Source organism: Hemitrygon akajei, chromosome 16 (assembly GCF_048418815.1).
Source record: "Hemitrygon akajei chromosome 16, sHemAka1.3, whole genome shotgun sequence".
NCBI classification, from domain to species: Eukaryota; Metazoa; Chordata; class Chondrichthyes; order Myliobatiformes; family Dasyatidae; genus Hemitrygon; species Hemitrygon akajei.
Window position 1 is genome coordinate 68,523,139 of NC_133139.1, and position 26,549 is coordinate 68,549,687.

Genomic DNA, 26,549 nt, shown 5'->3' on the forward strand with positions numbered 1-26,549 from the left:
GACACTATTGATAGAGTGAATAAAATGGAAGATAATATTCTTGCCTGGACATCAGAAAGAAAACGACTGTTGGAAAAAATAGACATGCTTAAATTTTAGTAGACAAAATAATTTAAAAATTGTTGGTCTTAAAGAAGGGATCGAGGGAGAGGATCCAATAAAAAATTTTCAAAAATGGATCCCGGAAAATTTGGAAATGGAAGAGGGAACCCAGTTGATTGAAATTGAAAGGGCCCACAGAGCCTTAAGACCAAAACCTCAACCTGATCAAAACCCACGACCAATCTTGATAAAATGCTTAAGATATCAAGATAAAGAAAAGATCCCGAAGACGGCTGCCCAATGTGCCAGAAAGAGAAATGAGCCATTGATGATAGAAGGGAAAGCAGTTCTTTTCTATCCTGATATAAGTTATGACCTTTTGAAGAGAAAGAAGGAATTTAATCCAGCGAGAAAAGTTTTATGGGAAAAAGGTTATAAATTTATATTGCCGGCAACACTGATAATTTTTTTGGATGACGGAAAAAGAAGATTTTTTACTGATCATCGGGATGCAGAGGAGTTTGCACAAAAACTCCCAAATATTCGCTAGACACAGTAAAGATTTAAAAGTGAAACAGATTAAAGATGAAGACGGGGACAGTGAAGTGAATTGATGGACATTAAGGACAGAAGAATATTTAAATATACTTTTAATTATATGATACAGGGGGAAAAAGGTAAAAATTTGAGAAATATTAATCGAGACTAGTGATATTTTTTCTTGTATATACTTTTTTTCATGTTACGGGGGAGTTGGGGGAACTTCGGATCGATCGCTACGGGATTCACGTGTGTAATCATGGCGTTTGCCATGATCCGCACAATGGAGGGGGGTAATGTTTTTTTTCCATTCACAACATTAGCTGGGGGGTTTTTTGTTTTTTTTCTTTATAATCTATTTTTCTTTTATCTTTCTTTGCCTGGATGATCGGAGGGGAGACACATAGCAACATGGAGAATTTTAAAATAATTCCCCAAGGTACTATGAGAGTTGAAATATTATGTATTATTATAGACTGGAGTAACCCCGTTAAAAATAATGACTAGTTTACTGAATTTTTAAAGTTTTAATATTAATGGGCTTAATGGACCGGTGAAAAGAAAAAGAATTTTAACATACATTAAGAAAATGAAAATAGATATAGCTTTTATATAAGAAAGACATTTAACAGAGATAGAACATCAGAAATTAAAGAGAGACTGGGTCGGAAATGTTATTGCAGCTTCATTTAATTCAAAAGCGAGGGGAGTTGCAATTTTGGTCAACAAAACTTTACCAATTAAAATACAAAATGTATTAATTGATTCTGCGGGAAGATATGTAATTATACATTGTCAAATCTTTTCAGAACTATGGACTCTTATGAATATTTATGCACCAAATGAAAACGATGTAAAATTTATACAAGAGGCTTTTTTGAATTTGGCTGACGCACACGATAAAATATTAATAGGTGGAGACTTTAACTTTTGTCTAGACCCAGTTTTAGATAGGTGAACGAAGGTTGTTACAAAACCAAAAGTAGCAAAATTAACTTTATCATTGATGAAAGATTTAAATTTGACTGATATATGGAGAAGAATTAACCCAAGAGAAAGAGATTATTCATTTTATTCAAATAGACATAAAATTTATTCAAGGATAGATTTTTTCCTACTATCAGCGAATATTCAAGACAGAGTGAAAAATATGGAATATAAAGCAAGAATATTGTCAGATCATTCCCCCTTGATAATGACAATGATAATGATGGATAAGGAGGAATCGATTTACCGATGGAGATTTAATTCAATATTATTAAAACATCAAGATTTTTGTGATTTTATGAAAAAACAGATTCAGTTTTTTTTGACACAAACTCACATTCAGTTGATGATAAATTTATATTATGGGAAGCGATGAAGGCATACTTGAGAGGCCAGATAATAAGTTATACTTCTAAAATTAAGAAGGAATATATGGTAGAAATAGATCAATTGGAAAAAGAGATTACAAAATTAGAAAAAGAATTTCAAAGATCTATGACAGAAGAAAAACAAAGACAACTTGTTAATAAGAAGCTACAATATAATACACTTCAGACATACCGAAAAGAAAAAGCAATTATGAGAACTAAACAGAGATATTATGAACTAGGTGAAAGATCACACAAGATTCTTGCTTGGCAGTTAAAAACAGACCAGGCTTCCAAAACTATAAATGCAATTAGAACAAGTGTAAATAAAATTACTTATAAACCTTTAGAAATCAATGAAACTTAAATTTTTTTTATTCTGAACTGTATCAATCAGAACCACAAAATGATATTGTTGAGATAAAGGTTTTTATCACAAATAACTCTCCCAAAATTGAATTCGGAAGAACAGAAGGGATTAGATGTCCCTTTTACATTAAAAGAGGTCGAAGAAGCTCTAGGATCACTTCAGAGTAATAAATCTCCAGGAGAAGATGGTTTTCCGCCTGAATTTTACAAAAAGTTTAAAGATTTAACTTTAGCTCCTTTTATGGAGCTAATACACCAAGCGGAAAGAACACATAAACTTCCAGAATCTTTTTCGACAGTTATTTTAATAGTATTGCCAAAAAAAGACAGATCTTTTAAAGCCAACATCATATAGACCTATTTCTTTGTTGAACACAGACTATAAAATAATAGCAAAGATTTTATCTAATAGATTATTTAAATACTTACCAAAATTAATACACATGGACCAAACAGGATTTATTAAAAATAGACAATTGGCAGATAATGTAACTCGGTTACTTAGCATAATTCATTTGGCACAAAAGAGGGAAGAAATGAGTGTGGCAGTTGCTTTGGATGTAGAAAAAGCATTTGATAGATTGGAATGGGATTTTTTATTTAAGGTATTGGAAAAATATGGATTAGGAGTATCTTTTATAAAATGGATTAAAACTTTAAATACTAACCCCAAAGCTAAATGGCCAAATTTCAACATCATTTCAGTTAACAAAGTCAACTAGACAATGTTGTCCATTATCACCTACTTTATTTGTGTTAGCGATAGAACCATTAGCTGAATTAATTAGAACTGACTCAGATATTATGGGTTTCAGAGTTAATCAGGAGGAATATAAGATTAACTTATTTGCTGATGATGTTCTGATGTATCTAACTAACCCATTGCATTCATTGCGTAAATTATCTTCTAGATTGGGAAAATATCAGGGTACAAAATAAATTGGGATAAAAGTGAAATTCTACCCCTTACTAAAGGAGATTATAGTCAATGTCGATTAATAACTCAATTTAGATGGCCGATAAATGGTATAAAGTATTTGGGTATAAGAGTTGATAATGATATAAAGAATTTATATAAACTAAATTATTTGCCATTATTGAAAAAAAATTCAAGAGGATTTTGACAAATGGATGATGTTCCCAATAACATTAATAGGTAGAGTCAATGCTGTAAAAATGAATATATTCCCTAGATTACAATATTTATTCCAAACACTACCAATACAATTACCGCAGAAGTTTTTTCAAGAGTTAAATAAATGTGAGGAAATTCCTTTGGAAAGGTAAGATGTCAAGAACATCGTTGAAAAAATTGACATGGAAATTTGATCTAGGAGGGTTACAATTACCAAATTTTAAGAACTATTACAAAGCAAATCAACATAGATTTATTGCATCTTTTTTTGATGAAGATAAACCGACATGGATTAGAATAGAATTAGATAAAATAGGAGAAAATATACCAGAAGATTTTATATATAAATGGGAATCTAAATGGATATGGGAAAAGAAAGAATCTCCTATACTAAAACATTTGATTAATTTATGGAATAAGATAAATGTTGATGATGAGATGAAGAAACCTTTATTAGCACAGAGACCTTTAACTCAAAATAAACTTATTCCTTTTACAATGGATAATCAACTTTTATATAACTGGTTTCACAAAGGGATTAGATATATAGGAGACTGTTTTGAAGGAGGTATATTAATGTCATTTGACCAATTAAAGAATAAATATAAAATATCAAATAACACTCTTTTCTGTTATTTCCAATTAAGGGCTTATTTAAGAGATAAACTGGGTCAAACAATGTTATTGCCGAAACCTAATGAAATAGAAACTTTAATTCATAAAGGAAAAATTAAAAAAAATATTTCTGGTATGTATAATTTGATTTACAAAACAGGCAATTAAACAAGGAATTCATAAGTAAAGACAAATGGGAAACTGATTTGAATATTAAAATTGATGAAACAAGTTGGTCAAGATTATGTCTTGACAGTATGACAAATACAATAAATGTTCGACTAAGATTAGATTAGTACAATATAACTTTTTACATCAATTATATATTAGACCACAAAAAATAAATAGATTAAACTCAAATTTATCTGATCAATGTTTTCGATGTAATCAAGAAATTGGTACTTTTTTTACACTCTACTTGGTCTTGTTTTAAAATTCAACCTTTTTGGACAAATTTAAGAGTTTTACTGCAACAAATTATTGGAACACAGCTTCCACACAATCCAATATTATTCTTACTAGGTGATATTGAAGGGATAAAACCGAAACCCAAATTGAACAAATATCAACAGAGTTCATAAAAATTGCATTGGCAGTAGCCAAAAAGGCTATTGCAGTTACTTGGAAATCGGATTTATACTTAAGCATAGATCGTTGGAAGAATGAAATTTTCAGCTGCATTCCACTTAAAAAAATTACTTATAATTTAAGAAATAAATATATTTCTGAAAATTTGGTACCCTTATTTACAAAAGATAGGATTAAATATATAGGTGCTCCGAAGATAAAATTATTGGTCATCTGGGGAAAGAAATATATATATATATATACACACACACACATTAAAGCTAATTTGAACTCCATGGAGCATGTGGGGATCTTCCGATATCCATGCACTCTTTCTTTTTTTTTCTCTTTTTCTTATATATAGGGATATGTTAGTGAGAATGTGAAGAGGGTAAGGGGTACATGTAGACGGGGTGGGCGAGGGGTAAGTGTAGCAAAATATGTAGACAGGGCCAGAGAGAGGTACGTCATTGGGGAAGTATAAGGAGAGGTAGCTAAAATAAGGTGCCAGGCCAGACATGGAGACCACAAGGAAAAGGGAACCTGCGACCACAAGACAATGTGCTTGGCAAAGTATTTTGAGGATACCTATTTCAAGTGTTTTGAAGTGCGTCAGTATTAATTCCAAGTATTACGCTTTAACCTTTGCTAATTCTGAGTATTTTGTGTGCTTAGTTATGCAATAGCCAATCAATTGATGAATTCGAATCGGTAACCATATTTGCGAATGTAGTACCCTGCTTTTGGGTATAAGTATGACCTTTGTAAACCGACAAATTGGGAGTTGGCTACCTTACGTCCAAAGTGCGTGGGACTGCGAACTCCTCTCTGAATAAAAACCGTTTCAGAGGTAATTTCGTGTCTCTGGTGTTTTTCCTCAACTGAGCAGGTTAATAATTTCAGGTTGACATTAGGGGGGAGGGGGAGGGGGGAGGGTTGATATATATATATTTTTTCCTATTTTGTAACCCATTTGAAAATTCAATAAAAAAAATTTTTTAAAAAGAAAGAGAAGTTCTTGCCACAAAGTTGTGGCAACTTCCTTTGCTGATCACTATATCCAGGCCAGGAAGTTCCTCCATGGATTTTAAATATTAAAAAAAACCCAAACTTTTCTCTTACAAATTTAATCTTTTTGAATTTCCCTGCAGCATGCATTTTCTATTTTAATTAATCAACAAGATCTGCTAACAGACTCTTTGAACTGTTGTGTGTTGTTTATTTGTTTACTTGAATCAATGTTAACTAGCTCAGTCTGCACTGATGTTCACAAAATGCTTTTTTTTGACAAAGTTACATCTTCCAGTTCTCAAATATACTCAAAGGCAAATTTTTGCATACTTCTAAAATAATTTAAATTATTACATAAAGTATATTTTATTGCATAAAGTATGTTTATGTTTTATTGTGAATATTGTCTCAATATTCTGACCCTCAACATAGGAGCCCCTCAGGGGTGTACCCTAAGCCCCCTCCTTTACTCTGTAAACCCATAGCTTCAACCTGCTAATTAAATTTGCCAACGACACTACATTGATTGGCCTAATCTCAAATAATAATGAGGCAGCCTACAGAGAAGAAGTCATCACCCTGACAGAGTGGTGTCAAGAAAACCTCAATGTTGCAAAAACAAAGAAGCTGGTTGTGGATTACAGGAGGAATGGAGATAAGCTAACCCCTATTGGCCTCATCTGGGGTTGAGAGGGTGAACAGTTTTAAATTCCTTGGTATAAACATCACCGAGGATCTCATGTGGTCTGTACATAACGGCTGTGTGGTGAAAAAGGCACAACAGCACCTCTTTCACCTCAGACGGTTAAAGAAGTTTGATGTGGGGCCCCCCAAATCCTAAGAACTTTCTACAGGAGCACAATTGGGAGTATCCTGAGTGGCTGCATCACTTTCTAGCATGGGATCTGTACTTCCTTCATTCGTAAGACTCTACAGAGAGCGGTGCAGACAGCCCAGCACATCTGTAGATGTGAACTTCCCACTGTTCATGATATTTACAAAGATAGGTGTGTAAAAAGGGCCTGAAGGATCATTGGGGACCCGAGTCACCCCAGCCTCAAACTGTTCCAGTTACCACCATCTGGGAAACGGTATTACAGCATCAAAGCCAGGCCCAACAAGCTCCAGCACAACTTCTTCCCCAGGCCATCAGACTGTTTAACCCATGCTGATGCAACTGTATTTCTATGTTAAATTGACTGTCCGTTGTACATACTACTTATAACAAATTACTACAAATTACACATTGCACATTTAGACAGAGACATAACAGAAAGATTTTTACTCATGTATGTAAAGGATGCAAGTAGTATAGTCAATTCAAATGCTATGTGCCTATGAGGAACCTGGACATATGACAATAAATTTGCCTTGGACTTTTCAAAGTCAGGCATAGAATTTCTGTGCCGAATCTCACAGATGCTTTCTTGCGTACATCAGCTTAGAAACCCCTGAACTGGATAATCCCGTCCTTCCCAGAGAATAATGGAGTTTGAAAGCAGATAACAACTATTTTATAGCAGCTTTACAATACATCTGTGATCTTTCCAAACACAGACAGATTAGAAAGCACAGGACATTAATGAGACTTTCCAAAGGGGAACAGAATAAGTTCAAAGGAAAACATTTGCAGAGCCACAAAAAAAGAGACGTGAACATAGGATCGATCAATTACTTTGTTTTAACCCGTAATCTGTGGTGGAGATCATTGCTCCTAAACTCAGAAAATGACATGGAATAATGGTGATTTAGACGTGAACACTCTGCAAGCTGACCAAAAATTCCAATGCCCATCTTCTTCTAGATGGAAAATTTTGGTTTTTGGTCATATACGTATACCAAAAGCCCTTACATACTGCTCATACAGATCAGTGCACTGAGCTAGAATAAAGTAAAACAGTAACAATGTAGAATGAAGTGAAAAACCTACCATAAAAGTGCAGTGCAGGTAAATGATAAAGTGTAAGATCATAATGAGGTAGACTGCTAGGCCAAGAATCCATCTTATCATACAAGAGGTCCAATCAAGAGTCTGATAACAGAGGGACAGAAGGTGTTCTTGAGCCTGGTGTTATGTGCTTTTGTATCTTCTGCCTGATGGGAGAGGAGAAAAGACAGAATGTCCGGGTTGGGTAGGGTCTTGATAATGCTGGCTGGTTTACTGAGGCAGCAGGAAGTTTAGACAGAGTTTGTAGAAAGGAGGCTGGTTGCTGTGAGGTGTTGAACTGTGTCCACAACTCTCTGCAGTTTCTTGTGGTCATGTGAAGAGCAGTTGTCATACCAAGCCATTTTGCACACAGAAAGCTTTCAATGATGAATCTATAGAAATTGTTAAGGGTTTGCTGGACCATGCCAAATTTCTTTATCCTATGAGGAAGTACAGGCATTCATAAGCTTTTTAAAATTTGAATTCAAAAGGCTAACTCTATCCTCCAATCAAAAGCCTTTGGTTTCAACTTCTGCTAAATTTAACCACAAACATCAAATTAATCAGACACCCCCAATAAGTTTCAACCAGTCATCATGAAGAACCAGTGTTTGAAGAGGTTAGATCATAAGATATAGGAGCAGTCTGCTCCGCTATTCCATCTGGCTGATATATTATTCTTCTTAAACCCCTTATACTGCCTTCTCCCCGAGACCTCCACAGCCATTTGTGGCAATGAATTCCACAGGAGTTTGGATTTCTTTTAATATACATTTCATAAATCTGTAATACCGGGATAAAACAAGGAGATGATAAGCAAGGCAACAAAGGAAGCCAGGTAAAGGCAATTTGAGGAAGGAATTGTAGGCCCAGGAATTGTAAGCAATTAAGTCATTCTAACCAGAGATGCAAAACAAAATAGAACTTAGAGAAGTGCAGAAATTATTGATGTACAGGATGTTGTTGATAATTTGTTTTGATGTTCTGAATGAATTTCAGCCCAACCAGCAGGTGCTGCTCTTGAATTCATGCCTTCCTTCTTATCTGACTTATTCTATCACTGTCTGGTATGGAGGGGCCATTGCACAGGATCAGAAAAAGTGATAATAAACCTGATGCTGATTTTGAAGTTCTATATCCTCAACACCCTGAAAAAGAACCTTTGATTTCCCAACTTAAATTCTTGACAGCTTTCAATAATTTCCAGGAGCTGGGTGTATTTTTTAAAAGAACAGCTTTTACTCCCCATGCCAAGTTGCCTTTGAAGTGATGGTGGTGAGCTGCCTAGTGTTGGTACCATCAAAGTTTCAGTAGAGCATGGGTTAGGATGATGTCCAGGCAAAGTTAGTTTACAAATAGTGTGCAGTCAATCCAGGGGAAGGAGGTCTTTGAAGAGCACACCCAGCAGGAGTCCTTAGCCACTTGGCACACCAAGATAAGAATGCAAATACAGGATTCTCATGTGCTACTATTGGTCAGTTACTTTACTAATTCTATAGTATTATTGGCCTTTAATGTGTAATTTTATTGGCAATACTTGTACTACTGCAGTGCAATTGGTGATTGATCATGCAAATAATTTGAACAGACAAGGTTACCAATTGATCAATGTCTGACTCTACTACCCAATTCTGCATAAAAATATAATTTCTCTTTAAGAAAACTCATTTGTGGTAATATTTTGTTTTATGTGCTGTGTGTGATATATGTATTGTGGGTGCACTGTGGTCCGAGGGAACGTTGTTTAGTTTGGTTGTACAAACGTACAGTCAGATGACAATAAACTTGAACTTGATTTCTTTGTTCAAACAGCATGGTGACATGGGCCAAGTTGTTCTCCTTGTGCACGCGTAAATGAAGTGTGATTGAGGAACAAGTACGAGTCTTCGGAATCCTGTTAATCAGTGTTAACAGTACTCCTGCAGGGTTGCTTGGCAAGGAATTTGAGGATTTAGATCCAACAAAGGAATGAAACATAGTTCTAAATCAATATGAGTGACTTAAGAGGGGAAACTGCAGCTTAGTCTTCCCATGTACCTGCTGCCTTGTACATGTCATAAACAGAAGAGATTCTGCAGATGCTGGAACTCCAGAGTAACACACACAAAATGCCAGAGGAACTCTACAGGTCAGGTGAAGAATGAAGAGTCAATGTTTTAGGCTGAGACTCCTCATCAGGACTAGACAGGAAGAGTCTAGTCAGAATAAGAAGGTGGGGGAAGGGGTACAAGCTAGAAGATGGTAGGTGAAACCAGGAATGGGGATTGTAGGTGGGTGGGGTTGGAGGAGGAGGGGGATGAAGGGAGAAGCTGGGAGATGGTAGGTGGGAAATGTCATGGGCTGAAGAAGAACAAATCTGACAGGACAGGAAAGCGGTCAATGGAGAAAGGCAAGGAGGAGGGCCACCAAAGGGAAGTGATAGGCAGGTGAGGAGAAGAGAAGGGGTAAGAGGGGGGCCAAAGTGAAGAATGGATGGAGGAGGAGGAAGGGGGAGAAATTAGCAGAAGTTAAAGAAATCAATGTTCATTTTGTAAGGTTGGAGGCTTCTAAGACAGAATATGAAGTGTTGTTCCTTCAACCGGAGAGTGGCCTCATCACAGCAGTAGTGGAGGCCATGGACTGATATGTCAGAATGAAAATGGGGATTGGAATTATTGTTGGCCTCCGAGAAATCCTTATCGTTGTTGGTGGTAGAAGTAGCAGGTTGGGAGGTGCTGTCAGAATCATCTGGGCAAGTAAATATAATTCATGTTGTAGATAATAAAGTCAAAATTACAGCGTGTACTGTTTCTGCAGATGGTAACAATCTGTCTTTCTCGTTTCACAAACCCTGTGTTATATGATCCCTCAATATCATCCTTTCAAGGAAAAAAATCTAGCCTTTTCACCTTAACAGTGAAAGTGAGATTATATTCAACATCCTTACAAATCTCTCTTAATGCCAAATTCATCACATTTCAAATATTGTTTTGACATTTTTGTTTGGGTATAGTTTTTGTTTATATATCATTTTTCTATTAAAAATTCTAATGTATTTCTTTATTTCTCCTGTAAATGCCCGAATCTCAAAATAGTATATGGTAAAATGCACATTAATAAATTTTGCTATTTTATTCCTAGTTTTTCATACATTCTATTGTATTTCTTTATTTTCCCGTAAATGCCTGCAAGATCATGAAGCCTACAGTATATGCTAACATAAACACAAAGAGATTGTGGAGACCCTAGAAATTCAGAGTAGAACACAAAGTGCTGGAGGAACTCAGCAGGTTCTGTGGAAAATGGCAGCATCTGTGGAAAGGAACAGACGGCGAGTCCCGATTAAGGTTCTTCAGCCCGAAATGTCAATCATTTCTTTCCATAGATGCTGTGTGACCTGCTGAGTTCTGCCCACAGCTTGTCTGTTTTACTGTGATAACAAATGTTGATAATAAATTTTACTTTGACTTGGATAAATTTTATTTTGACCTTGACTTATAAGATTCCTTGAATAGAATGATGGAAAGGGACATCTAGTTTGAAATGGAGGGTGAAAGTGTACTGAGAGGAGCCAGTAGTCCCATGAAGGGAGCACAGCTGGAGGCAAAAAAGCAAGTGGAACAGGAGGATTACTGCAACAATAAAACACCTGACACCAACATCTTATCTTCAATGTGATGTCTTAGAGATCTTCCAGCTCATAGCGAATAAGCTTCCCACCAGGCCCGAGGCAGCAAACCTCCTATCAACCACCTCAGGAAGATACAGTTTGCTGGGCAGCATATGCAGATACTGACTAAATACATGGCATCATTAGATACAAGATAAAGAAACAGTGAAGAGCTCGTTTTGCATGTTGCTCACACAGATCAAGTCACCACACAGTGGACTGAGGTAGTGCAAAGTAAAAACAATGCAGAATAAAGTATAACATCGACATACAAAGTGCTGAGCAGGTAAGTAAAGTGCAAGCTCGTAACGAGGTGGATCGTGAAGTCAAGAGTCCACCTTATATAAAAGGTCTATTCAAGAGTCTGATAAAAGCAGGACAGATCTAATGTGTAAACAAGATTAGTTTTCTGTCACATGCACATTGAAGCGTACAGTGAGAAGTGTCATTTGCGTTACAGACCAACACAGACCGAGGATGTGCTCAGGGCATCCCGCGAGTGTTGCCATTCTTCTTAGCACACCTATAACTCACTAACCCGAACCTGCGCATCCTTGGAACGAGAGAGGAAGCCCATGCGGTCACGGGGAGAATCAGAAGAATGAAAACGTATAGCACCAGCCTCAAGGACCACTTCCACTCCGATGTAATGGAACTACTGAATGGTTCCATAGTACAATAATCTCACAATCTAGCTCCTTATGACGTTTCAACTTATTGTTTACCAGCACTGCACTTCCTCTGTAGCTGTTACACTTCATTCTGCTATTGTTTTACCTTGCATCACTTCAATGCACAATACAAGATATTGATTTGAATGAACAATAATCAAGAACAAACCCAGTTTGATCATGTTTCTGGAATGATCCAGGCAAGGATAGTCCTGCAAACCTGCTAAGAGGTGGGACTTTCTCAGAATTTGGGAAAAATGTTAGAAATTAAGCCCTAAACAGTTCTTCCAGGTGAGGCAGTTCTTCACTTGTGAATCTGTCAGCATCACTTGTTTCATCTTGTGCTCCTGGTGCTGCCACCATTACATCAGTGAGTTCTTACACAGATAAGGGGACTGCTTCATCGAGTGCCTTTGCTCCATCTACCAACAGAATGGTTCTCCCTGTGGCCACCCCATTTCAATTCAACTTCCCATTCCCACATTATCACGTCTGTCCACCGCCTCAACTGCCATGAAGAGGCTAATCACAGGTGGGAAGGGAAACACCTTGTATTCTGTCCTGGTAATCTCCAACAAGATGGAATCAATATCAATTCCTCTAACTTCCAGTACTCACTCTGCTGTTTCTTCCTCCTCCCCCCACACACCTTTCATCTTCCCTCATTCCTGCAACCTCTTCTCTTTGTCTCCTCACCTTCACCTCCTTGCCTTTATTCCATGGTCTATTTCGCCCTCCTGTCAAATTCCTCCTTTTTCTGCCCTTTATCTCTCACACTTATCACCTCTTAGCCTCTAATAATCCCCCCCCCACCCACCCTCTCACTTGTGCTCCCCCTCTACATTTTTATTGTAGCTACTGCCCCCTTCCTGATTAAGAGTCTCGGCCTGAATGTTCATTTCCCTCCACAGATGCTGCCTGACCTGCTGACTTCCTCCATCATTACGTGTCTGTTGTGAGTATCAATACTAAACGGTCGCCTCTTTCCTACCCGCACTCACAACACATTGAGGTGGCATTTCAAACTAAAGGAGATGTAGAGGAACTTTTCACCAACACTGCGTCCAAAGGCGAAGAGGGTGTGGGCTGGGTAGGTGAAGAGAACCTCAAGCCCAAGACACCTGGAGTCCTTCAGAGACACTGGAAGGAAACGAGCCCCCAGCCACAGTGACATCCATTGAATCGACCGTTTACAACAACCAAATACCACGCACCTTAAGTGTGAGGCGATGGATCCGCCCGGTAGTTCCAACGACGGCGAGAAGCAGTAGAAATAAAATCCTAACTCCTCCACCAGCCATCATCGTGACACTAGCGGAAGCAACGGAGGGCCACCTGTGACGGACAACGCAAATACCCAATCAGCGACGGGAATTTCAATTGATCGACGCATCAAATAACCAATAGACACATAACATTTTTGTACACGATGCCTAGTGTCTTATCAATCAGGTAAAAGTCCGCCTACAAAAGGCGGGCCTGTTAACCGTATTAAATGGTTAAGAACTCCACACAAATAAATATTATAATATTTTTATTTTATAATAAAGTATATTTAACTAATATAAATGAATTAACAGTGGAATATAATTCAGTTCGAATGTAAACAAAAGTTATTAGAGACTTCAATTCCCAGAGATCATTAGGCGCGATCGCAATTACATTATTTATTCTAAATTTATGTTTAAAAATTTCAACCTTTGCTAGTTTTGATAAATATAATTCAACAATAATAAATTTAGAAATTAAATGGCAAGCAAACAAAACTACAACTCTCAGAATGCAATGCGTGGAAGCAGTTTTTTTAAAAAAAAATATATATTACGTTTCACCAAGACAAAAAATAATAAAGGGGCGATTTAAAAATACTGGAAAAATTAAAGGTAATTTTTAAAAGTAAAATCCGTTACCCCGGGAAACGGAAGTCGTGCTGGCGGCGACTTCCGGTGCTGATGGAGCGGCTCCTGGACTGAAAAAAATGGTAAAGATCGCGGGAGAGGGAGCCGTGAGAGCGCCGGAGTGACGCCAGGGGAGGCGGGTAACTGTGGAAGACACAGCACCCTCGCATCTCATCACCTCATCACATCCTCCCCCATCAACTGCACCCTTTTCCTCCATCAGCCCATCACCCCTCCCTCCATCAGCCGCACCGCCTTCCTCCTCCTCTTCTTCCTCCAGCAGTCCCATCCACTCCCTCCCATCAGCTCCACAGCCGCCCTCCTTCCATCCAAGTCCCTTTTACCTCATTCTCTCCTACTCCCAACCTCTTCACATCCTCCTCCTCCTCCTCCTGCCCCATCTTAACCCACCCTTCTCCTCCTCCTACCCGAAAGCCTCCCCAGCATATCAATCCCCTTTTCCTTTCCACTCTCCTCAATGTCTCCTACCACACTTACCCCATCCCTTCAGCACTAATCCTAATCTGCCCCAATAACACATCAGGGTCACCACATCCTGAAGCCTGACTACATTCCTTATGTTTCTGCCCTGCTTGGCATTTGAACACATATATCTCATTGTTGACAATTCATTTCCCACTCCTCCATAGACCCTTTGAGTTCCGCCTGCAGTTTTTTTTCCTTTTGTTCCAGATTCCAGCAGCTGTAGTCTCTTGCATAATCCTTGTGTTTTCTCTGCTAGCACACATTCCTCGTGTGTCCTCTCCTCATATCAGCTCTTTTCATAGTCAACCATCTATTAGTATCCTCTCCAGTCACTTTTGCTCCTCCACAACCCTACATCTTGAACATCCTACCTCACAGCACCACATCACTGATCAGTCTTGCACTCCTCTCCCCTCAACACACGAGCCTCTTCTGCAAACCAATGTCTCCTCCTGTCCTTCCTCAGCATTCACTCACCTGCATCAATTCTTTCTCCCCCACTGTCAGTACTTCTGATTCCCCAACCGATGATGGACCCTCAATCCTACCACACTCTGAAACCTGTACTCCTCAGTACAACCCTCATTCCACTGGTGTTATGGCATGCAGCCTCAAACAGCCTTCCTCCCCTAGTAAACACTCTTCCCATGCACCACAGAACTATCCTACCTCATCTTCGAACGAACCCTTCCCTTTTCAAATGTTGCCTCTACCTTGCAACACAACTTTCCACCAGACATTTCCCCTCCATCCCTCCCTTCAAGTGGTCTCTCCGAGCATTCCCATTCCACCCTCGGCACTCTATCCATTTCATGTCTTCCCTCCGAACACACCTCTAACACCTCCTTTCTCCAAGCCCAACATCCAATCCTCCCACGTAATCCCTACATCTGCTGAGCCCAAACACTCTCCTGACGACCCTTCCCTGTCCATTGTCCCTTTCTTCAAAAACAGCCCTCTTCACGAGCACAATGTTCTCCCACCAAGTTACCGTCCCTATAAACACTCAGAGTCTCCAGCACTCCCTCACACTCTGCAACCCCAACGCTCCTCCCTCGAAACACCATCCCTCCGTTCCCAGCAAACCCACCCTCCAAATACAATCCTTTCATCTCCAACAATCCTTCCCTCCAAGCTCTCCCCTGTCACAGTCAGTGAACCTACCCTCCTAATGCAACCCCTAGACACTGAACTCTCCCTTCCCCCAAATACTTTACCCCAAATACCCACTTCCTCCACACCCAACTCACCTTTTCCTGCACACTCCCTCCCCCAACAACCGCCCAGCACACCACCTCCACCCCCAGTGCAGCCTCCCTATAAAGATGGCCCCTCCACCCTCAAAAATGTCATTCCCCAAACACATCATCTCGATTCCCAGCAGCCTCACTCTCCCCACCACCCCCTACCGCCAAATAGTCCACCTCCACCCCCAGCACCCCTTCCAGACAACAGTCACTCCTGCCAAATACTACCCCATGACCCTCAACACCCACTCTCTCCATCCTCAAAACCCTCTCCCTCCAAACCTTCCTCCTCCACCCACAATGTTGTCTCCCTCCAAGCTCAACATGCTCCCTCTAAACTCTGCTCATCCACCCTCCAAACCCTAGCCCTCCACTCCAAGCACCCCCTCCCTCCACCCATTCCCCCTCCACCTCCGATACCTCCTCCCTCCAACACTCCCAGCTTCAAAACACCCCCTCCACCCACAACACCTCCTCCCCCTCCAATCTCTCCCTTAACACTCCCCTCCCTCGAAACACACCCCCTCTACTCCCAACACTTCCTTCACCCACCCTCTCCCCCTCCACCCACAACGTCACCTTCCCGCCTTCCATCAACTCCCTCCTCCCTCGAAAACCTACCTATCCACTCCCAGCACTACCTCTATCCGACCTCTGCCCCTCCACCCACTGCACCTTATCCCCACCCACTCACTCCTTCAGTACTTCCCTCCCTTGTAACATGTCCGTTCCACCCCCAGCACTACATCCATCTAACCCCTCCCCCTGCACTCCATCAGGCAATACTCCCTTACCTCGAGACATGTCCCCTACAACCCCAACAGTACCTCCATCCGACGTCTCCCCCTCCACCCACAGCACCCCCTCCACCTCCACTCACTCCCTCAATACTCCCCTCCATCGAAATGTGCCCCCTCCATTCCCAACATTACCATCATCCAAACTGTCTCCCTAAATCTCCTCTCACCAAACACAACAGCTCCACCCATCCCCACTCCCCCAACACCACCCGCCCCTCAAAACCCATTCCCTCCTCCCGATCTGCCTCTTCTTCTAAACATTCCCAATATCCCTCCAACTTCCCTCCCAATCCTTGTCCTTTTAAACAATTCACCTCCACACTCGCTGCTCCACATCCAGACACAGCAACCTCACTCCCCTTTCCCCTACATTTGGACACCACACTTCCACACCCTCCAAACACGCCGCCCCCACCCCTCCCTCCTCCCAAGCTTTTCCCCACTGCCTCCAATGTGTCCTCCCTCCCTACAATCCCCCTGCAACCCCAACACACCCTCCCTCCATCCCCAACATGCATTCCCTCTGAGTACCCCACTCCACCCCCCAAATCACCACCTGCGCCCCAACAACCGCCCTCTCCCACTCAACTCTCCGTCCTGCCAAACATTCAGGCTTCAATTCAATCCCCTCCCTCCAAACATTCGTCCAACGTCTTCATCTACCCAAACAAACCATGTCTACAAACTACCCCTCCCTGTCCTCCTTGCAAAACCCTTCCCTCCAGCACTCGCCCATCATCACAATGCTCTCTCTCCACGCTAACGCAACTTCTCCACGCACAACACTCTCTCCCTCCAAAAACTCTCCCTCCCCCTCCACCCACACCTCCAACGCCTCCTCCATCTCTGCACTGCCAGCACCCCATCCTGCCAAATACTCCCCCTCCACCTCCAACTCCCCCTCCACCCCCAACGCCTCCTCCATCCAAACTGTCTCCCTCCCCTACCCGCAACAATTCTTCCCTTCAATCACTTCACCTCCAACGCCATCTCCCTCCACTCTCTAACTCTGCTAACCTCCCTTCAGACTTTTCCTTGCAATCCCAATGTCATCTCCCTCCCAGTTCCCCCCCTCCGCCGCCCACACTCCCCTCCCTTCTAGATCTTCCCCTCCGCGCCCCTCATTCCCCTCCCACCAAGCTCTCCTCTGCCTCTCACACTCCCCTCCCTCCGATCTGTCCCCCTCCACCCCCACACTCCCCTCCTTCCAAGCTATTCTCTTCTGCACCCCAAACTCCCCTCCCTCCAAGCACCCCCCCTCCACCTCCCACACTCCCTGGCCTCCCTTTCCCCCTTCATCCCCCACACTCCCCTCCCTGCAAGCTCTCCCCTTCTCCCTCCACTGCCCACACTCCTCTCCCTCCAAGCTGTCCTCCTCCACCCCCCACCCCCACACTCCCCATGTACCAAGCTGTCCCCCTCCGCCCCCCTCACTCCCCACCTACCAAGCTTTTCCCCTCTGCTCCACACACTCCCCTGCCTCCAAACTCTCCCCCTCTGCCCCCACACTCCCCTCCCTCCAAACTCTGTCCCTCCGCCTGCAATGTCCTCAGTGCACACCCTCTGGACACCAACCCCTCCCTCCAAACTTCTCCCTCACCTCCAAAGCAGCCTCTTTCCATCGCCACCAGTAAACATCCTCTCCCTCCAAATATACCTTCACTTCCAGCATCTTCATTGTCCAAACTCTCCCTCCCCACCCACACCATCTCCCTCCAACGGTACCCCTTCACTCAATAAATAACCTCTAAGTACTCACCCTCCATCCCTTGCATCCCCCTTACTCCCTCATAATAATCCCTGTCCACCCGGACTCTCCAGACCTTTCTCTCCAACAAAGATAGCTCATCCTTCCTCTGTAAACACTTCCACTTCCTCCTCCTTCCCAATCTGTCCTTCATTTGCATTCTCAACATACCATCAATCCGCTTCGTCAAACATTCCCATTTCCCACTAAGCATCTCCCCCTCCCTGAAAACATTCCCCCAAAAGCTCATTTTCAAAAGACCCTTCCTTCCCCCTCCCTGACACCTTTTCTACAAACCTTCCTTAATCCACCCACCTCTATTTCCTTCTGTTGCCCCCCTTCACCCTCTGTGCCTGCCTCCCTCTCCCACAATCTGTTGTGAAACTCTACTTTGGCTCAGCTAAGCCTGTCTTAAACATGGGGACACCAATCACAGACGCAGCCCGTTGATTTTCTCTAGGTCTGTCTGCTTTACTTGCAATTTGTAATTTTTTTCTCTTGCCTGTGAATAATGATTCATCAGTTGTATATTTGTTAAGCTTTCATATTGAAATGTCTTTTGCTTCTTTTTCTCCAGGACTTCAAGAGCATACTTTAACCCTTTCTCTAACCCCTAAACCATGTGTTCAACTATGCTTTAATTTTGGATCAAACTTTTCAGTAAATTAACTTTACGTGCATTCTTGTGATTTGCCATATACATATCTGTACTGGGAGAAATAACATTTGAATTACCCTTTGAAAAGAAACTTCAAAGAACAAAGGACAATGGCCTCAGCTTCAGGCAACAATGATGATGACTTAACTATTCCAAGAGCTACCATCAACAAGATTATCAAAGAGATCCTACCCAATATCAGGGTAGCAAATGATGCCAGGGAGATGGTGGTGAACTGCTGCACCGAGTTTATTCATTTAGTATCTTCAGAAGCATATGAAATCTGCAGTCAGTCCGATAAGAAAACCATCTCACCAGAGCACATCATGCAAGGTATGTGATTCAAATCACTTAATGCAATCACTTTTCTCCTTCAGTTTGAACTTTATCTTGTTTTAAACACAGCAGCTTGCATTTTCTGGTAGCTCACTGCATGACCTTTCTTTAGCTATGGTCAGAAGATCCCTTCTCAAAGATTAGGTCTCAACAGATATTTAATTCCAGCATCAAGCAAGCAATTCCCTCTCTGTGGTGTCATTCTTAGGATAAGATTCCAACTGAAGCCACATCTGCTGCCTTGGGTTGACTTTATAGATCCCTGTGGTGCCGTGGATCACCTGGTCTCCTACCTAGTATTTACTCTCTAACTAATGCTGTTTCTGGCATGTCATCTGGCCATTTATCTCAGGAACAAGTTGCATACAAATTAACTGTCAAGTTACCTCAGTAAGTGCACTTCATATGTTTTGTGCATTGTGAAGTGTTTTGGATTGTTTGTGAATGGCATAAGTCTTTTATTATGATCTAGTAATCTGTAGAAGACTATTGAAATGCCCAAAAAATTACAAGATTGATTTGTCTAGAATTGAAATACAACAAAACTCTGATAATCTGGCACCGACCAGGCAGTATTGTCGACAACATACTGTATAGTTTATAACATTCTTAGGTGGAATCTTAGTGGTAAGCAAAGAAGGACTTCATCTATTTTGAGTTTCTAATGGGATATATTTATTGACATGATGCACTTGTGCCGAGATAGAAATTTCACCTCTCAGATGTTTGCTAGGTCCAGTCTAACTCCAGGAAAGAGTACAAAATCGGGGCTGATTCTCCAGAGTGTTTCATTTAGTACTTGCAGGTTATTAAATGTCAAAGAAGGAGAAGAAATGAAATAAGAGCATAGAACTTCTCTATTAAACAGTAATCAATAATACCGATAGTGGAAATATTTTGAAACGGAACTGTAGTTTAATAGTCCGCATGTTGAAGTTTGTGTTACCTTGCATCGCAGCTTTGGAACGTCTAGGTTTTGGATCATATTTATCTGAAGCAAAGGAGGTTCTGCGGGAATGCAAGATAGTGGCCCTTGAAAGGAGGAAGGCCAACTCACGTCTCGAGAACCTGGGCATCCCTGAAGAAGAACTGTTACGTCAACAGCAAGAGTTGTTTGCGAAAGTAAGTACATATCATTTTGAAGCATAAGGCATTTGTTTCTCCACCACCAATTTCTGTTTTATCTCAATCACAAACTTCACTTCTCATCAAAAATGTTTTCTTTATTTCCATTACCTTATCTCCAACTGGTTTGCTTGTACTGTGTAGTTCATTTATACTTGGTTCTCAATGGAAACACAACCTGCTTACCAGAATTGCTTTTCTAGGAACTATATTTATGAAAGCAATGTGTTTTCCTCTGGAAATAAAGATCGGTGAAGTAAAATTATTTTATCATATCATTCAGAAGGGTACTTGCCATAGCATCAGTGCTTGTGAAAGACCTTTCCGATTATTTGCAATCCCTCGGTCTTTTTCATTTAGTAGACGTGCACTCTAGCCGCTGAGTCTATGTTTGTTTTTCTGCTGCTGTAGCCCATTCACTTCAAGGTACAACGTGTTGTGCGCTCAGAAATGCTGTTCTGCGTACCATGGTTCTAATGTGCGGTTATTTGAGTTACTGTCATCTTTCTGTCAGCTTGAACCAGTCTGGCCATTCTCCTCTGACCTCTCTCATTAAGACAGTGTCTTTGCCCACAGAACTGCTGCTCACTGGATGTTTTTGTTTCTCACACTATTTTCTCTGTAAACTCTAGAGAGTGTTTTGTGTGAAAATCCCAGGAGATCAGCAGTTTCAGAGCTACTCAAACCACCCTGCCTGGCACCAACAATCATTCCATGGTCAGTCACTTAGATCACATTTCCTTGCCATTCTGATGTTTGGTCTGAACAACAACTGAACCTCTTGACCATGTCTGCATGCTTTTATGCATTGAGTTGCTGCTACGTAATTAGCTGATTAAGATTTGCATTAACAAACAAGTACACAAATGACCCTAATAAAGTGGGCACTAGGTGTATGTTTCCATTTTTAAATTATATATCCATTTCTCTTTTTTGAATGTTTTATTGATTCTTCTTCCATCACCTTTTGAAATATTCCTGATTATATTTCACCGAGCCAAATAAAAATGTCTCCCATCAACCCTTGATATAAGGTCATTTCCCTTATATTCTGAACTCAAATAATGATCCTTCAAAACACCGATTAATCTTTAGTCTCTCAGTTGATGGAGAAAATCTCAGTTCTTCAGCTGTTCCTGACATTATTCTAGTAAATCTACTCTTCACATTTTTCCCATCTCCATTTAATCATACTGCAACAATAAATTTCAATATCTTGGGTACTAGTTAGTCCTGTGGCTGATTGTATTTCCTTTAACTCTATTTACTAGTTAGTGGCCGGACTCTTGAGTCTGTAACCATTGTTGTTACTGTAACTACAGCTGCCTCTCAGTATCACTGAGAGAATCACATAACCTTATAGTAAGGCAGCCGCAGATCTACTGGTGCCAAATCAACAGCTATGTGGCATGGGCCTGGAAAATGATATTTTCCCAACTTATTTCAGATCGGAACAAAATGATGAAGGAAATTTATTCCCACTCCATTTTAGATTAGCACATGCTACACGGCCATTTTGATGCAAAGTGGCCTGATGTAAAGCATATACCTGTGTTTCCATACAATTATCACTTCTCCTTTGGTCTGTTTAGATATTGACTCCCCAATCCATGGCCTATTCTTGGTTGGTATTGCATAGTTAGTTATTTCTGGGCACCACATTTGTAGGTAGAAGTAGCATTTAATGAAATGCTGTTCTGAAGTGACTGTATCCTGAGCTCAGTCTGGTCAGCATGAACACATGTTTCTCTGTTAAGGTCATTTACATACTGCCCATAGATTTGGTTCAGGTCCCCAGATTATTTGAAAAGCTTATGGATTTCATATATTTGAAAATGTGGGGAGGAACTAGGTGCTAAATAAATTTGAGGCGAGGAAGGAATCAGATTTAATTATAGTGCAGTCTAACCTATTTAAAAACTGCTGATGTTTGATCATGTGAGAATCTGATGGACTTCATAAAGAAATCTTTCACAACTCTGGGACATCCTAGAATGCTTTATAGTTAACCAAATTCTTTTGGAGATTAAGTTTAGGAAGTACAATAGCCAAATTGTGTAGACCAAACTCTCACAAATAACAATGGGTTTATGGTGAAATAACCTGCTTTATTGATATTGGTTAAGGAACAAATACTGTGTGGAATACCAGGAAGCACATCCCTGCGCTGAATCAAAACAGTGCCGAGGGATCTTTCTGAGCTTTCCAGACGATGGTACTTCTAACAGTGCAGCACTTCCTCCGTCTGACACTGAACTTCCGTCAGTGTGTTGTGATGAAGTCTGTGGAGGGGAATTTGAACTCGCCATCCTTCCAGTCCGGTTCTAACCATCTGGACGTAATTGTGGAGAGCTGGCAATATGAGTGGAGTGGGTTCATATTCAGATTCCAATTCATTAATTAATCATATGGATAGTGTGAAATATGTCATTTGCATTAAAACTAAGGATATACTGGGGTATCTCGCAAGTGTCGCCCCACATGCCAGTGCCAAGATAACATGCCTGCAGCGTTCAGCAGACAATTTGGAATGCTATCAGGAAAGGAAGAAAATTGGATATATTAAGTATATTTTATACTTATATATTTATTTATATTTAAATTCATAGCAGATGCTTACTTTTCTTAGCAACCCCTCCCACCATCAATCCTACTGAATATTGGCCTAGACAGAGTGGATGGAGGGAAGATGTTTCAAATAGTGCAAGAGTTTAGAACCAGAGGGTACAACTTCAGAACACAAGGATGTTCTTCTAGAACAGAGATGGAGAGGAATTTCTTTATCTACAGGGAGGTGAATCTGCGGAATTCATTGCCACAGACGGCTGTGGAGGCCAAGTCATTGGGTATGTTTAAAGTGGTGGTTGATAGGGTCTTGATTAGTAAGGGCTTTAAAGGTTACAAGTAGAAGGCAGGAGAATGGGATTGAGAAGGAAAATAAATTAGCCAAAATCGATTGGCAGAGCAGACTTGATCGTTCTGCTCTTATATCTTACAGTAGCATGGTCATCCTAGTTTGAAAAATGTTCTGTCCAGATGGGAATGCCTTTCATTTACAGTCCCATCGGTTTGCATACTCTTCTGATTGGCCTATTACTCTCAAGAAAGCAAAATGCATCGGGCTAAAGCTGCTAACTGTTCTGTTGATGAACACGAATCACCACTGCTCCCCGCACTGTAGTGGGGGAGCTTTCTCTTGACCTGGCCTGATTATGTCTCTTTCTCCCTCAGGCTCGACAACAGCAGGCTGCACAGGTGCAGCAGGAGTGGCTTGAGATGCAACAGGCTACTCAGCAGGCTCAGCTCGCAGCAGTAACCACCAAGGCTGGGTCTTCACAGGATGAGGTTGAGGAAGAAGATGTCTAACCATTGTTCAAGCCATCTCGCTCCCTCTTTGCCACCCTCTCCTGTCTACTTAGGTCCTGCCATGTATCAAAATGGCAGTGCAGATGGTCATCGGCCGAAGGTATCTTGTGCCCTCAGCTTGAGTCTGAAATACTGGCTGTGGAATTTTAAACAGACTAAAAGAGGGAAGAAAAGGATATCATCGTGCCTTTGGACTGAACTAGTTTAAAAACATGATGTGGTCTGAGTTGGACAAATTACTTGCGTGGACCTTCAGACCATAAACTGTTCAACAGATTTTGGTTAACTGAAGTTAAATGTTAAATGGTTAAAAGTTCACTGTTGAGCTTGTTTTGTGGGTTTTGCTGATGTTAGATAATTGAAGATTGTTGCCTTGTTTACAGTTATGGTATGATGAAAGTGGAGTAGGTATTTCTTTGAATGTGAGCATGATGGTATGTATATGTATATTTTTATTTACTGATCCTCTGTCTATCCTTCCTGCTACTTATCATGATAGTGTTTCATGCTGTGATCAATTTTTTAAGTTTCTCAGTGAATGGGCATCATCAACAAGATGTAATGTATTGCTTTCTCCGCCCTCTCTAAATGCTAGGTTGCTGGTGGAATGTTTTTAGCTGTTTTATGGTTTGCCAGGCCACATTACAGACCCAGAGACTAGAGAGGCACCAGTAAGTGTGGCATTTTTACTGTGTGCAAAGTAACTCATCTCGATAACTGGCAGCTTTAAGAACATAAAGAATAGAAACAGGAGTTGGCCAAACTGGGTATTTCCAAAATTCTCACATATTTCATCTGCCCCCAATTCATTCTATGTCGTTATCACTCAAAACCTCTCTGCATCCTCCTTACAATGAATACCATCGTCCAGCTTGTTTGGTCAACAAGCTTGGATACAATACATGTGATCATCTCATCCATTTGTATAGCTGGGACACTCACTTGTCATGAACTCCCAAATGGAAACTCTGCCATTTTTTACCTCCAGGCGTGCCTTAAACAATCCTTGTGTGATGCCAGTCTAGTGATCTCTCTTGTATGTGACATCTCTTCAGAGGCTTGCTGGAAGCTCAGTTACTTTCAATGCATCCACTGGATTAGTCCTATCCAACTTGTTGCAACCTCAAAAAAGACTAATGGATATATGAACCATAACTCCCAGCCCTATTGTTATTCCCTAATTGCCCTGTACACGCTACCGTATTTCTAGGTTCTACCACTTTTCCTACTGATGTCAAACTAACTGTATTTCCCCAATTTCTCCCTCTCCCTATCCTATTCTTTCCTTTCTTAAATAGTGGATTTCATTTGTTACTTTCCAAACTGCAGGAATCATTCTCAGACTGAGTTTTGAAGAATGATAGCCAACCACAATTTTCAAAACTTTGGAATCCACACCATCAAACCCTGACAATTTATCAATTTTCAGTCTCCATTAATTTGTGCTGTCCTCATTTCCTTTAGGAGTTGGGCCAAAGGGCCTGTTTCTCTGCTGTGTAATTCTACAACTCCAAAGTTTTATCGAGGTCTTTTCGGTCTTTCTCTACCAATGGATATTTGTTACTGGTACAAAAAATTGGTAATGTATCATTGGTCATTCATTGAAATGCTATTTGCACTGTAGGTGCTGTAAATGTGGAACTTTCTCCCAGTTGTGTTTTTAACATCAGCTTGGACAAACACATTAGAAGAAAAGGAATCTTTAGTTAAATTAAGAATAAGATGGAGGGGGTGGAAGGAAGTTCATACAGAATGTAACAGACTGAGCAGGCTAAACTGTGTCTCTCTACCTTCCAGTACAATGTAGCCTCTTAATTCAAATTACGGTAAAATAATGATTTAAGTGTTTCTGTCCCTTCCCAAGAAACTGTGCTTAACCCGCACTATGAGCTGAATAGAGTTGTAAGTTCCATCACTGCAGCCAAGATTATTTGTACACTGATGCACTGCCATCCTTACAAATGTGAGGCTTTCCTTTTGACTAACATATTTACAAATGCTGACGTGTTTAAACGGAGATGCTTTTTTGTGATACCTTTTCACATTGGGGCTTCGTCAGACTGTGCAACCATTTCACAAAACCAGAGGATTTATCTGTCTGTAGCATTGTTACTATTGTTTCGTTTCTTCTGAGTCCTATCCACCTCATCCTTGCCCCCGTAACTGGTACGGATGTTGGGGTACTCAAAGTTCAAAGTAAATTTATTATCAAAGTATGTCACCATATACTACCCTACCCTGAATCTCGAGATGCGTAGTGATGGCAAACTATCCAGCTATAGGCGGCACCATGCTAAACTAAATTCAGATTTTGCTTACTGTTAGTACATTTGCATTTTCGGACAAGATTGTTGGTTAATAATCGGGGATGAGAACACTTTTAGGTTGAAAACCCTTGGCTTCAGCTCTGCTGAGGCAAGCGTATAGCCGATGTCAATTCCAGACAAGAATGATGCGTAAGCTCAGTAGGTGTCATTCCATATGGACTTCTTTCTGCTTCCATGGCAGAGGACGTGTCTCCACTCCTGAGACCTCAGTGCATAATCGAAGTAGATCATTAAATGCAGTACTGAGGTGTGGCTGCAATTTTTAGATGGGACTTTAAATAGAAGCACTGTCTACCTATTCATGGTGAACAAGGATGATGTTATTGGACTTTACACAGAGCAAATATCCCCAATGTCCTGGCTAATTGTTATGGTTTATTACCTCATTGCTATATTTGAGATCTTGCTATAAGGAAATCGGTTGCCACATTTTGTACATGAAGCAATTAAAAGTATTAATTGACTGGAAAGTGACTTGGGATGTTTTTCTTTTATGTATTTGTTCAAGGGATCTGGGCTTCACAAGTTCTATTTCATGAGAAGTTTGAGGAGATTTGGTATGTCGCCAAAGACACTAGAAAATTTCTACAGATGTATCATGGAGCGCATTTTGACTGGTTGCATCACCTTCTGGTATAGAGGCGCCAGTGCACAGGATCAGAAAAAGCTGCAGAGGAT

At 40.8% G+C, this 26,549-nt stretch overlaps 2 protein-coding genes across 9 annotated transcripts in view; one reads left to right on the forward strand and one right to left on the reverse strand.

Annotated features, from left to right (window-relative positions):
• The window catches only part of gpr108 (G protein-coupled receptor 108), a 94,944-nt gene extending 81,737 nt beyond the window's left edge, over nucleotides 1–13,207 (reverse strand). For all 5 annotated transcript variants that reach the window (XM_073069101.1, XM_073069100.1, XM_073069099.1 and 2 more), the window contains exon 1: nucleotides 13,096–13,207. In XM_073069101.1, the coding sequence (XP_072925202.1) occupies nucleotides 13,096–13,185 (90 nt within the window). In that variant the 5' untranslated portion in view covers nucleotides 13,186–13,207. The remainder of the gene's footprint in view (nucleotides 1–13,095) is intronic.
• A 608-nt stretch (nucleotides 13,208–13,815) lies between these two features.
• LOC140740150 (protein Dr1-like) lies at nucleotides 13,816–26,341 on the forward strand. 4 transcript variants are annotated; one of them, XM_073069108.1, is made up of 4 exons: nucleotides 13,816–13,862; nucleotides 18,637–19,050; nucleotides 20,012–20,175; nucleotides 23,410–26,341. In XM_073069108.1, the coding sequence occupies exons 2-4, from the start codon at nucleotides 18,828–18,830 to the stop codon at nucleotides 23,542–23,544; spliced, it is 522 nt and encodes a 173-aa protein (XP_072925209.1). In that variant the 5' UTR covers nucleotides 13,816–13,862; nucleotides 18,637–18,827; the 3' UTR covers nucleotides 23,545–26,341. The 4 variants fall into 4 exon arrangements, with proteins under 4 accessions (XP_072925209.1, XP_072925210.1, XP_072925208.1 ...); XM_073069109.1 differs by having other exon boundaries at nucleotides 18,806–19,050; XM_073069107.1 differs by lacking the exon at nucleotides 13,816–13,862 and adding an exon at nucleotides 17,752–18,519.
• The last annotated feature ends 208 nt before the right edge of the window (nucleotides 26,342–26,549 follow it).

Bases quoted from the DNA above. Each gene is read 5' to 3' on its own strand.
- LOC140740150 (XM_073069108.1), top strand. From the start codon at position 18,828: ATGGCCTCAGCTTCAGGCAACAATGATGATGACTTAACTATTCCAAGA. The intron at 19,051-20,011 runs GTATGTGATTCA...CTTGCATCGCAG, and splicing joins ACCAGAGCACATCATGCAAG to CTTTGGAACGTCTAGGTTTT. The intron at 20,176-23,409 runs GTAAGTACATAT...TTTCTCCCTCAG, and splicing joins AGCAAGAGTTGTTTGCGAAA to GCTCGACAACAGCAGGCTGC.